This window comes from Sprattus sprattus (assembly GCF_963457725.1).
Source record: "Sprattus sprattus genome assembly, chromosome: 3".
Lineage (NCBI taxonomy): Eukaryota > Metazoa > Chordata > Actinopteri > Clupeiformes > Clupeidae > Sprattus > Sprattus sprattus.
Genome location: NC_137922.1, coordinates 2,104,482 through 2,118,410, shown reverse-complemented (window position 1 = coordinate 2,118,410; position 13,929 = coordinate 2,104,482). Strand labels below are relative to the sequence as shown.

At 41.7% G+C, this 13,929-nt stretch overlaps 2 protein-coding genes across 2 annotated transcripts; both read left to right on the top strand.

The window, feature by feature from the left end:
• Positions 1-4,987: 4,987 nt before the first annotated feature.
• Positions 4,988-7,763, top strand: gstt1b (glutathione S-transferase theta 1b). The gene is made up of 5 exons (XM_080834219.1): positions 4,988-5,116; positions 5,310-5,397; positions 5,754-5,904; positions 6,125-6,301; positions 6,836-7,763. The coding sequence occupies exons 1-5, from the start codon at positions 5,005-5,007 to the stop codon at positions 7,031-7,033; spliced, it is 726 nt and encodes a 241-aa protein (XP_080690345.1). The 5' UTR covers positions 4,988-5,004; the 3' UTR covers positions 7,034-7,763.
• A 911-nt stretch (positions 7,764-8,674) lies between these two features.
• Positions 8,675-12,712, top strand: p2rx4a (purinergic receptor P2X, ligand-gated ion channel, 4a; the record flags this gene model as incomplete). The annotated part of the gene is made up of 12 exons (XM_080835928.1): positions 8,675-8,820; positions 9,002-9,149; positions 9,542-9,613; positions 9,992-10,064; positions 10,218-10,314; positions 10,447-10,527; positions 10,944-11,085; positions 11,507-11,643; positions 11,721-11,814; positions 11,942-12,007; positions 12,397-12,492; positions 12,600-12,712. 12 exons carry the CDS (start codon positions 8,675-8,677, stop codon positions 12,612-12,614), a joined length of 1,167 nt encoding a protein of 388 aa, XP_080692054.1. The 3' UTR covers positions 12,615-12,712.
• Positions 12,713-13,929: the final 1,217 nt, after the last annotated feature.

The window sequence follows — 13,929 nt, the reverse complement described above, 5'->3', positions numbered from 1 at the left end:
CACTGCCATCCTCCCTGGTTATAGCCTCCCTCCCCTCTCTACTGCCCCTGATAACTGCCATTGTCCATTCTTCCATGACCTCTGGTTCAGTCCCATCCTCTCTTAAATCTGCTGCAGTGACACCCACGCTAAAAAAACCTGGTTTAGACCCCAACAACTTCAATAACCTTCGTCCCATCTCCAAACTGCCATTTCTCTCAAAAATCCTGGAAAAGGTAGTGGCATCACAGGTCCATGCCCATCTCTCCAACAATAACCTCTATGAACAATTCCAATCCGGTTTTCGCCCCCGCCACAGCACAGAAACGGCCCTCATCAAAATTACTAATGACCTCCTGATGGCAGCTGACTCTGGACTATTATCCATCCTCATCCTCCTCGACCTGAGCGCAGCTTTTGACACCATATCCCACTCCACCCTCCTTGACAGGCTAGCCTCCATTGGCATAACTCACACACCCCTGGACTGGTTCCGCTCATATCTCTCTGGACGTACTCAATTCATCCAGTTAAAATCCTTCTCATCCCACCCATCCCCCCTCTCCACTGGTGTTCCCCAGGGCTCTGTCCTTGGCCCTATCCTATTCATCATATACCTCCTCCCACTTGGACTGATTTTTCGTAAATACAATATTCATTTCCACTGTTATGCGGATGACACCCAGCTCTACGTTTCCACCAAACCCACTTCCACCTTCCCACCCTCCTCCCTCTGTGCCTGTTTACAGGAAATCAAATCCTGGTTTTCTTCAAATTTCCTGAAGCTTAACAGTGAAAAAACTGAGGCAGTCCTCATTGGCTCCAAACACACCCTCACCAAACACCCCAGTTTCACCCTCACCATAGATAACTCCTTGGTTACCCCCTCTCCTCAGGTTAAAAGCCTGGGTGTTGTCCTCGACAGCACCCTATCATTCCATACCCACATCAACAACACCATTCGATCTGCCTACTTTCACATCCGCAATATCAACCGCCTCCGCCCCTCACTCACTCCCAACACCGCCGCAATCCTGGTTCACTCCCTTGTCACTTCCCGCCTGGACTACTGCAATTCCCTTCTCTTTGGTCTCCCACACAAACTCATCCATAAACTCCAACTGGTACAAAATGCTGCTGCCCGTATCGTCACTAGGACGCCATCCATCAATCACATCACCCCCGTTCTGCATCAACTCCACTGGCTTCCCATTGAACACCGCATACATTTCAAAATCCTCCTCCACACATTTAAGGCAATCCATAACCTCGCCCCTCCATACCTCTCTGACCTCCTCCACATCAATGTCCCTACCCGGTCTCTCAGGTCTGCTTCCTCCATCACCCTGACCGTCCCCCAAGCCCATCTGTCCACCATGGGATCCAGAGCCTTCAGCCGCTCTGCCCCTCACCTCTGGAACTCCCTTCCCCCTGACATCAGGAACATTGACCCTTACTCAATCGCTCTTTTTAAAAAACTAATCAAAACACACCTGTTTAAGCAGGCCTATAACCTGTAAAGTTGTTGCCATATAATGTATAATTCAATGTATTTTCTTTATAATTCAATGTATTTTTTTTTCAATGTATTTTTATAATTCAATGTATTTTTAATTTTTTCAATGTTGTAAGGCGACCTTGGGTCTCTTGAAAGGCGCCATATAAATAAAATGTATTATTATTATTATTATATGGCTGATGATGCAGACCAATGATGACAGATATAGTGTTCTATATGGCTGATGATGCAGACCAATGATGACAGATATAGTGTTCTATATGGCTGATGATGCAGACCAATGATGACAGATATAGTGTTCTATATGGCTGATGATGCAGACCAATGATGACAGATATAGTGTTCTATATGGCTGAGTGATGATGCAGACCAATGATGACAGATATAGTGTTCTATATGGCTGATGATGCAGACCAATGATGACAGATATAGTGTTCTATATGGCTGAGTGATGATGCAGACCAATGATGACAGATATAGTGTTCTATATGGCTGATGATGCAGACTAATGATGACAGATATAGTGTTCTATGTGGCTGATGATGCAGACCAATGATGACAGATTTAAGCAATAAGCCCCAAGAGGCCGTGCTTTGCACTGAACTCCCTTACCTGTTCTAAAATCAGCGCAAAGCACGGACTCGCGGGGCTTATTGCTTTTCTAAACCTGTTTCTACACATATTTGATATGGTTTCATAAATAAAGACAATTCAATTTAAGAAACAATAGTTTAATGATAAACCGTCATTCTTCCGCCACTAAAAATTATAGTTCCTAAATAAATCGTTGCCACGCAACCCTAGTAGTGTTCTAAACCTGATTGTTCAAATCCTTGATTGTGATTGGCTAAAAGCCGTTTTAAAATCCAGCATTACCTTACAATTTGACCTGATTACATTCCATATTACTGCGCAGCGAATGGCAAGGCATTCATATAGCGCATTTCATACCCAGTGTTCCATCTGGCTGTTGCGTTGCTTCAAGGGTTGCGTGGCAACGATTTATTTAGGAACTATAATTTTTAGTGGCGGACGAATGACGGTTTATCATTAAACTATTGTTTCTTAAATTGAATTGTCTTTATTTATGAAACCATATCAATTATGTGTAGTAACAGGTTTAGAAAAGCAATAAGCCCCGCGAGTCCGTGCTTTGCGCTGATTTTAGAACAGGTAAGGGGGTTTAACTAGCCTGACGATGTCATACTCATAATTCTAGTCAGAATATGAGTCTGAGACCGGACCACTGGGCTGTGATTATGGGGCGTGTTTCAACGAACCAGGAAAGAAAATTCCTCTTCGCTGAATTGGATACCTAGAACCAATCAGAGCAACGTAGTATTATTACCATCTGATAGATTAAACTTTTACCTGATCCCGTAGGAAGGACGGCAAAAACATCTTTTCAATCGACAAATGCCTTGATCGCGTTTCTCTGTTCCTCTTTCAAAATGAATGCGCTGTCAATATCTGTTGAGACGTTACTTAATTAGCACTCAAGGCTAGAAGCTACCATTCGTTCTAATGTTCTTTTTGTCTACGCTGTTAGCATAACCTTTCAATAATGGTCTAGAGTGCATAAGTTAAGACCTACAATCCTAGGCAACATTGGTGTTGCGTATACACAACTAACCGAGTCAATGTAGACATAAAAAAAGTCGTGTAGATACCTTAAATCATATCAAATATGTCCCACTAAGCTCCCGAGACGGCGCCATCTTTGTTCGATGTATACCGGTATGCTATCTATGTCTGTCCATCAACGTATAAAGCCCGCCCTTACAATTTGAATGGTCAGATCCCTTTTCGGGGCCGTTTAAACCCTCCCAACTAGCTCGACTCCAGACTGAATCTCCCGGACCAAAAATTTTGTGGGCGGAGTTCAGGCTGGTATCCAGGCTAGGGTTTAACTAGCCTGACGATGTCATACTCATAATTCTAGTCAGAATATGAGTCTGAGACCGGACCACTGGGCTGTGATTATGGGGCGTGTTTCAACGAACCAGGAAAGAAAATTCCTCTTCGCTGAATTGGATACCTAGAACCAATCAGAGCAACGTAGTATTATTACCATCTGATAGATTAAACTTTTACCTGATCCCGTAGGAAGGACGGCAAAAACATCTTTTCAATCGACAAATGCCTTGATCGCGTTTCTCTGTTCCTCTTTCAAAATGAATGCGCTGTCAATATCTGTTGAGACGTTACTTAATTAGCACTCAAGGCTAGAAGCTACCATTCGTTCTAATGTTCTTTTTGTCTACGCTGTTAGCATAACCTTTCAATAATGGTCTAGAGTGCATAAGTTAAGACCTACAATCCTAGGCAACATTGGTGTTGCGTATACACAACTAACCGAGTCAATGTAGACATAAAAAAAGTCGTGTAGATACCTTAAATCATATCAAATATGTCCCACTAAGCTCCCGAGACGGCGCCATCTTTGTTCGATGTATACCGGTATGCTATCTATGTCTGTCCATCAACGTATAAAGCCCGCCCTTACAATTTGAATGGTCAGATCCCTTTTCGGGGCCGTTTAAACCCTCCCAACTAGCTCGACTCCAGACTGAATCTCCCGGACCAAAAATTTTGTGGGCGGAGTTCAGGCTGGTATCCAGGCTAGGGTTTAACGGCACTCCGCTTCGCGTCGTGCCTAACAACTCCCTTACCTGTTCTAAAATCAGCGCAAAGCACGGCCTCTTGGGGCTTATTGCTTAATTCTATATGGCTGATGATGCAGACCAATGATGACAGATATAGTGTTCTATATGGCTGATGATGCAGACTAATGATGACAGATATAGTGTTCTATGTGGCTGATGGATGATGCAGACCAATGATGACAGATATAGTGTTCTATATGGCTGATGATGCAGACCAATGATGACAGATATAGTGTTCTATATGGCTGATGATGCAGACCAATGATGACAGATATAGTGTTCTATATGGCTGATGATGCAGACGGGGGGATTTATAACCCACTTCTACTCCCCGTCAGTTGTGGCAGACCCTCCATGTGAAGGCGCAAATAGAGTGGAAGTGGGCTATGTTGGAAAAGTCCCTATGGCATAAAATGTATATAAAAAGAATTATAATGCCTGTCCTAAGCTTGCTCACTTTATAGCATTTTTGCACAAAATTATGCAATTTAGGCTCAGCGCTCGGGGTGAAGTTACACTTTAAATGTACTACAATCGCTCGCCTGGCCCCTCCTCTTCATAGTACCCACTCTGTTAACCAAAGTTAATTGCAAGTCATGGTACATTTCCCCATAATACTAAATGTGTAGCCTATAATAAAATCATGGCATTAACGTCACCATTTCCCTGGCGTATAACCCCACACTGAAGGCGATGGTGTGGCGTGCCCTTTAGGTCTTTCCAGGGTTTGTCCTGTGTATGAACTTTTGGGTGTCGTAAGAGGGAGGGGTTTTGAATGCTCGAACAGACTAGAAGACAAGCAAACTAGCAGAGATTTTTACAGAACAGCTTATTTTCAAAATGCCTTTGGAGCTCTTCTTGGACCTTTACTCACAGCCATGCCGATCAGTGTACATCTTTGCAAAGAGAAACAATATCAAATTTGATTTTAAAAAGATTTCGCTGTTTGGAGGTAGGTGCATCCACTATGTTATGGCGCTCCTTAAATCATTATGTTATGCTCTGACTTTAGTTTTTTTTTAATGGAACTAGACTAGGCTATTCCTACACGCCATTTTGCAGATTGAATTTAAAACATCCGTTTTGGAGGAGAATGCACTTTATCCACACATAAACTTTGACGGTCTGCACGATTTTAATACCAGGGGAGCAGTATGCAGAGGAATTTGGGAAAATCAACATGATCAGGAAAGCCCCTGCTATGCGCGATGTTGACTTCTGCTTGGCTGAAAGGTAAATAGGTTATATACATAAAAGTCAGACGGTCCGTTTAATTGTATAATTAATCCATGAATTTAAATTAAAAATGGTTGCCTGTTGATGGTGACAACATTAGGTTGTTTTGTTTTTCACTATAGGCTAAAGAGTCCATGTAACTACAGTATCCGCTCAGGAAAACATGAATTTCCCGTGATTTGTGGTAGCCTAGTTCTGTCAATTGCACTTTCGATGTTTTCACAGTTCCACTTGGGTGAGCTAGTCTGGTTGCACTATTTTGGGTAGCCTATGGGTTTGGGTCAAATGGGACAAGCGAAGGGTTGTTGTCACTTTAATAATGTATGCTTTTATCACATTCATACTTTCTGTAGCATTGCAATCATGACGTACTTGTCAGAAAAGTTCCAAACTCCAGACCACTGGTATCCGGCCGATATTCACAAGCGTGCGCGTGTGAATGAATACCTCTCTTGGCAACACACAGCTATACGGTTGCAGGGCGCCAAAGTGTTCTGGCTAAGGGTAAGTACGGTCATACGCAAAGTTGTGCTCCAAAACTTTGCAGAGCTTAGAATGGTGTCCGTGTTCTAAGTATACTGGATACTTGTGAACATGCTTTTTGTCGATCGTGCGTAAAACTCAACTGCTCTCTCAAACCTCAAACAGTATTGATAAATAGCGCTTTACCTGTGCATTTTGAGGTTCACGATTCTTCCTCTCAAACCATTGTCTTTATTTTTAGCTCTTGATTCCCAAAATGTTAGGAGAGGAAGTGCCTAAAGAAAAAATGGCTGCAGCTTTGGAAGATCTTGATGGGTCTCTTAAACTTATTGAGGAGAAGTTCCTTGAAGAGAAACCTTTCATAGCTGGGGACGAAATCTCCCTGGCTGATCTTGTCGCTATTGTGGAGATCATGCAGGTAAGATGTACATGAAGTACGCGCTTCTCTAAACTTGGGCACTATGGCTCCCAATTGGCATTTTCTGAACAACATTAAGTGGTCACATCACAGTTTACACTGTTTACATTTACAAACATAACATTGAAGGAGTAGACAGCAATTTGGGTGAAAGCTGGTTGTTTTTTAAGTGAATGGCTAAAGGAGTACACCTGCTGCTTTGGCTAAGACACACGATTAGCAGACATGCTGAATGATTGATGTATGGTATGTCAAGCATAGGCTGTGCGAGACACCAGACCTTCTGAAAAATGGAACATTTTACTTTTTAAATAATGTCAACTGGCTCTATGCAAATATAACCGATGGACTATCTGGTGGCACATAGTTACGTATGTCTTCACTATTCTTCATGGTTCTCTTGTAATTGTCCTGAGTCAGCATTGGCCTACTATGTTGCAAAGGTCCGAATTTACCAATTAGGTTGTGACCGACTGTTACATTATAACTGCTATAATATAAAACCGACTTTGACATTGTGCTCTATCTCTGCAGCCTGTGGGATCTGGTCTGAACGTGTTTGAGGGCAGACCCAAACTGAGTGCCTGGAGGGACAGAGTACGGGCAGCAATTGGTCCAGAGCTCTTCGATGAGACTCATCAGATCGTTCTCAATGCCCAGGAGTGGGTAAACACCATGGATGGCAGCACGGTTCAGGCCTACAAACCCAAGATCCTCAGACTCTTCATGTGAATCAGTGCTGTTGTACAACTGGCAGTGGTGGTTAAAATTCAAGTATTAAAAAGTGATTTGTTTTTACAGTAGCCTATTACAAATGACCGTAATCCTGCATGCTCCCATGTAACAAGACCTCAGATAGAATCAGCCTGAGACAATAAAGCTACTTTATTCACTTGTGTAACCCTACAGTATACTTCTGCCCTACAAAGGCAAAGAGCAGTATGTGCATTTTTTCCATTTTTTTTGCAGAAATTGAAAGTGCAGGGTCAGCTCTTCAATCTGTGAAAATTTTATGTTGATCAATAAACTGTTTCATGTAAATATTTGCAATTTAAATTTGCAGTGTGCAGTGTTTATAGAAAAGTAGAGTAAAACCAAGCCAAGTGCAGTATATGTCTTTACTGCAGTTTGCATTGATTCTACATGCAATACCTTAATGTATGCGTGTGTAATTTTAAGCAGTAATACAAAGGCAAAACGCAGTATAGCCTATAAAATTACCAGATTTTGCAAAAATGTAAAAAAAAAATTAAAGGGTGGTGTTCACCTCACTTTAATCTATCTAATTATACATTTTGTTGTTAAATATAATTTAAAACTTTTACTTGGTGTAAAAAAAAACACAAAAAGCTGTTTTTCTCAGTTTGGGGTTTTTGCACTTACTGCTCTTTGGCTTTGTAGGGCAGACTTTTGCATGAGGTTAATGTCCATTTGTTGTGTCTGTGGCCAAATACAAAATGTAGCCTACACGTTTGAATTATGAACCATTAAAGAACACTTTAAAATCTGAAACAGCTAATAAACCTATGGCAACAAGTGAGGCCAAAGCGCAAGAGCTTATAATATACTTTTACAACACAATCATCCATCGAGTAATCAAACTTATGCAATGCCCTTTCACATATCACTCTTTTCTGAATGTGCCTATAGGCTACAACATATTGTCAAAATCCACCCCGGGGATGTAGAAAAACACAGATTTCAGCAGAAGTGCGCCACAAACCCTTCCAACGCTGGGCCTTTTTCTTAATTGTATCATGCAGAATCGCTCTACTACAATACGGCCTGAAGTCCAGTGACGTGTCTAAGTGTCGACGGCCACGGAACTGACTGCAGGCAAAACTTCCTCTTGTTTCAATTCTGGAGTGTAATCAGATTTTGAATGGACACCGACTGAGCACCATAGAACGTAAAGATCGTCTATAAAGTTGCGATAATATTGCCTTTAGAAATGTGAGTTGCTATTTATTGATTAAAACATTTGTCAGTACGATAGGCTAGTTCACACCCACGTGAGTAATGCAATAAACAGATGTGGAAAGTGAATGGGTTAAAATGACGCTCTTTCCTGGACAATGGGCCATCATAGTCAAATCTCCGTCTGATTAATTTTGAAGTCATTAATCCATGTTCCATGGTTTCAACGACTTGGGTAATATCGGCTACTTCAGTTTCCTCCCCCCACAAAAACACCCCACACAATTTACTGAAGAAGACACAAGATACAATATTGTGGTTTAAAGAGGAAAAACATCGGATGCAGGTTAATGTCTTTTAGAACTCGTGGTTGATTGGGCGTGCAGTCGAGAAGAGGAAGAGTTAAACGGGACTGGAATCTTCACTTTCGAATGGAAGAGGATAGATGTCGGTACAATGACACATGCTAAAGACAACTGTTGCGTATCGATCTGTCAGCTTTTTTTTGACTATTCGACACCGAAAATATTGGTTATACGGAGTAAGAAAGTTGGAGCAATCAATCGCATCACCCAGGCCTTAGTAATCGCCTACATAATCGGGTGAGTGTTCTTCGGGCGAGGTCAGTCAAACATCCACACCATTGTAGGTTCTGAGATTCAGCCTACTGAGAAGCATTTAACTCAGCGATTCGGAATCAAAGTGGAATAGTATTTGTTTGCATACCTATCCAAATTAATAGAGGGCTCACTCACTTCCCATCCGTCTGTTTTCTGTGCACAGGTATGTCTGCGTATTGAATAAAGGCTACCAGGACACAGACTCCATTCTCAGTTCGGTTACCACCAAAGTGAAGGGAATTGCTGTCACGAACACATCTGACCTTGGCCTCCGGGTTTGGGACGTCGCTGACTACATAATTCCGCCTCAGGTACCATCAAGATATCTTGAAGAGGAGGTACAAGCGATATCCAACACCAAAAGAAACACCATCTTTTAAATTTTCCCACATGGGTTGGCAGAAGGTCTTTCCTTCACCTTTGACACGTTGGATCTGAATACACTGATCGATTTCTTCTCTGGATAAATAGGCTACGTTACATGGTTTTGGGTGCACTCTTTATGGTGTTGGGATGTATGCTTTATTCCTCAAGGATACATTTGTAATACACTGTCATATTCACGTGCCTCCATGTTTGATTAAAATGCAAAATAGCGACATTTGAAGTAATTATTTTGAAGTTTAATCATTACATTTAACATTACATAGTTGGACAGAGACACAAGGCTTTTGTGCAGCTGATTTCACTTTTCTTTTCCCAGGAGGAGAGCTCATTCTTTGTGCTGACAAACCTGATTGTGACACAGAATCAAACACAAACGCACTGTGCAGAGGTACTGTGATGGCAGAGATGACTTTTAGTTTTAGTCAAACATTATCCAGCTTGAAGAGCGTGTAAGTTGGCAGACTCAGAGTCCAAAGTACAGCATCAAAGTATCAAATTCAAGTAGAACTGAACTCTTGGAATGTTCACTGTGATTTATCAGGAGAGACGGAAACACTTGTTTTATAGATGGAGTCATGTGTTGCTTGCAGTGGACTACCATACTTTTCATTCCAAGTCAATTGAACTCTTATTTGTCAGCATGAATATCTTCACTGAGTATCTCTGCTCTTCTACTTAACTTTTTCATGTAGGCATATATTTGCCTGTTTTAAATCTAAATGCCTTCTAGTTTGTGTGCATCTAAGGCGTTACTCTCTCCACTCAGATCCCAAGCGTTGCTTCCATCTGCTCCTCAGACAAGAACTGCAAGGCTGGATTCAGAGGTCCCAGAGGAAATGGTAGGCTATAATAGACTTCTTTTTAATTTATGATATGTATGTTCATAAATTCTTAAATATTTGATTTTAAGAATAGTATGAGTGTCCTTTTTTTATGTGTGGTATATGGTGACCTTCACAGACAAATCTGATTGGCTCTATCACCTCCCATAGGTGTGCAGACAGGAAGATGTGTGAACTTCAATCACACTGTTAAAACCTGTGAGGTCCTTGCCTGGTGTCCTTTGGAAAGAGATGATGAACCGCCTAAGTAAGTGTATTTGTTAAGGTCAATTCTTTTGTTTAGTCAAAACTGCAGAGGAAGTGAGAAATGTGTTGTGGTTGTGTTGATGTCATGTTTTTAATCTGATGGCATACATTTCTTTTTTTTATGTTTCTCTAGTCCTCCAATGTTAGCAGATGCAGAAAACTTCACAGTGCTGGTGAAAAACAACATCCGATTTCCAAAGTTCAACTTTAACAAGTAATTCATTCAACTTGACAAGAGTTTTCATTTTCTAAGAGTGTGCTTTAATAAGCGAGTAAGACTAGGTGAGCCAGGAGGAAATGTTTCTTTTGGTAACCTTACCTGCTCCAGAACAGGGAAGAACCATCACACACTTCCTCAGAGGCGGTTGTGGGGATGTTATGAGCCAACATATTCACTGCTCAGCTTGGAAATTCATGTGTCAGTTAGAGCCTCCCACCAGGTTAGCAGTCCCCTGATACTACAGGAATCTGTTGATATTAAACTGGACATTGTTTGCTAATGGAATTTCAAAATTTGGTTTTGTATATAAACGATCATTATGTTTTGTATTTCTGGAATATGCCGATTCAACTACAGTTACTACAACATTAAGCATGCTAAATAATATGTCATGGTTTTTGCGATTGCAGAAGGAATATCCTCCCACAGATAAATAGCTCCTATCTTGAGCACTGTGTTTTTAACCGTTCTACCGACCCAGAATGTCCGATCTTCAGGCTCAAAGACATGGTGGAAGAAGCAGAAGAAGACTTCCAGACCATGGCAGTTCATGTATGTGCTCTTTGGGTGTTTTGGATATAGGTAGTCACATTTTTGGTAGGGAACTGAAGAAATTAGTGAATTGTTCCTCTTTCGTGACAGAAGTGATGCCCACCTTAAAGAGCTGTGTAAATATCACCTTTGTCATTGACATAACAGTATTTTGTATAGCATTTACAGGCCCTCAAACCATCATCCTATTTAATGTTGGACCTTTTTAAGTACAACTTCAATCAGTTTTGACCAATCACTACTTTAGAGTGCTGCTTTTTCCTCAATCTATCTATCTAGTCTGTTCTGCAACGTTCTAATATAAATTTGAGTGATATGGGATTCATCCTTCATATATGATGATGGTCTTTTGCAGATACAGGTACATTAGATAACAGCATATTTACACTGTGCTTTGTATAAGTAACCTCTCTCTACTCAGGGTGGAGTGATGGGGGTTCAGATCAGATGGGATTGTGATCTGGATATGCCAGGATCCTGGTGTGTGCCACGATACAACTTCCGGCGGCTTGACAACAAGGATCCAACAAACACAGTTTCTCCAGGATATAACTTCAGGTATGGGGTTTTAGTGTGTGTTTTTAATTATAGACACCTACGTTTCACATCCAAGTAAACTGTCCCTCCTCTCATAGGTTTGCAAAGTACTATAAAGATGGTGACAATGAGGAGACCAGAACATTAATCAAAGGATATGGAATTCGCTTTGATATTTTGGTATTTGGACAGGTACGATTGCTCTGCTGCTGTGGTTTAAGTTTATCACTATAGAATCAAGTACAGCCATTTGGATGGACTGTGTTTGATGGACTGCATTAAATAGTGCAACACAATTTAACTTCTTCTATTATTTCAGGCTGGAAAATTTGACATTGTTCCAACACTGCTCAACATAGGGGCTGGGCTGGCTCTCCTTGGCTTGGTAAGTGTTGAAGTGAACAGAGAGAGAGAGAGAGAGAGAGAGAGAGAGAGAGAGAGAGAGAGACAGACAGACAGACATACATTATACATAGGAAAGAAGCTGTAATAGCCTAACAGTACTCCATGCATGTAATGAAACAGGACAACAGGGGCCCCAGTATAAGGGGTCATCTGACAGTCAAGGGACATCATGACTTGTTTGTTAAAAAAAGAGCTCAAACCCCTCACACTCGCATTTCCATCTGTACGCACTGTCTGTTTTGATACGCCAGCAGGTGGCAGTATTGACTAATGGTTCAGTGTAAACAGTCCACAAGCCAAAAATGCTCCTGGCAGTCTGGCAAATGCAAGCGTAGGCTATTGTTTCTGCGTGTTTCTTCTTGTCTGCAGGTCACAGTTGTTTGTGACTGGATTGTCCTTACATTCATGACCAAGCGGAAACATTACAGAGAACAGAAATATTCATATGTTGATGACTATGGGTTGGTGAGTGTGTTATACTGCAAAAAAAAAAAATATTTAGATGGGTGCTTATTTGCACACAGGTCTTTGAAATCCTGCATGTGTGTAATATCTGCCAATTCTCTTCCCAGATTCCTGAAGAATAAGTGTCCCATGGATATTCCATCATCTTAATCACAACCGAGGGGGCCTTAATTATCCGGCAGATATCTGACGTGTTTGTAAATATTAAATATGAATTACCATTACATTCTTGTTCCTGGTGTGTTTCTTTTCTGATCGCAGTTTCAGTTATCAATGAGTACCGCAGTTTAGTATAAGTATTTGTAGGGATCTAATCAGGTTGGGTCATTGGGCCACGTAGTGAAAATGTAATTTAGGTAACTGGCTCATGGCTGCCTGAAGCTATTTAAAAGGGTAAATACCTTCTGTGTCAGATCAAAAGATTAAAAAGTGTTGTGTACAATGTGCAGCGATTGATTACTTCCCCGTCCTTCGGATGCTGCAAGTCACGTACCACTTTGTGACATAGTCTGTCTGTGGTTGTGCCGCCTTAGTTTTCAGGGCTTAAAATATTCAAGCGATTGGACCTAACGACGCCTCTGCTGCTGACCTGAAGACTTTGTTGTGTTTTTGAACTGACTGCATGCATAGGTAAAGGTCGATTTATGGTCAGAGGCGCAAGCGCAAGAGGCCCTTGCGCGCCCCTTTCGCGACTTTTCACGTCCTGCGTGCGTCGGCCCCTTTTTCTATTGTTATGGCGGTGAAATGCTTGCGCTTATGTGCTTACGTGCTTACGTGCTTACGTGCTTACGCATTGCGTCTGAAACTGAGCATATATCGGCCTTAAAGGCTGATTTCTGCTCAGTTACGTAAGCGCAAGAGGCCGCGCAAGCCCCTTGCGCGACTTTTCACGTCTTGCGTGTGTCGGCCCCCTTTTCGAGACTTGCGCCATTTTACGCAAGCCTATTGTTCTGGGTGTGAATTGCTTGGCAACACCCCCAACGCAACGCGTAAGCACCTAGCAATTCATGCTCCCTTTAGAAGCATGCAAGGGCCTTAAGACTCGATGCCATAAGAGTTCTCATCCAATAGGGTACGGGTCAAGTGACGTATTCTTTTTTTACCCTAGTGACTTTGCGACTGTCCTAGCAGTACGTATGTATGAACAAGTATGCCAAGTGCCTTGTATTAATATATTCCTTGTATGAATCATGTGCTTATGAAAGCAGGAGCATGACTTTTCTCTGTGTATGTGTAACTAGAATATTAGGTGCCACTTAGGCTGCATATGAACAAGAGCATGTTTAGACCAGAGCCGATAAGGAGGGTCGAACTGTGCTTCTTCCGACCTTGTGCAAAACTACCATCCTTGCAAGACTTGGAGCTTCGGACGTGAGAAATCCACCACGTGATCATCCCTGCTGAAAGCTAAACTTCTGACTATATAAACCTTGTGCG

Bases quoted from the DNA above. Each gene is read 5' to 3' on its own strand.
- gstt1b (XM_080834219.1), top strand. From the start codon at position 5,005: ATGCCTTTGGAGCTCTTCTTGGACCTTTACTCACAGCCATGCCGATCA. The intron at 5,905-6,124 runs GTAAGTACGGTC...CTTTATTTTTAG, and splicing joins CCAAAGTGTTCTGGCTAAGG to CTCTTGATTCCCAAAATGTT. The intron at 6,302-6,835 runs GTAAGATGTACA...CTATCTCTGCAG, and splicing joins CTATTGTGGAGATCATGCAG to CCTGTGGGATCTGGTCTGAA.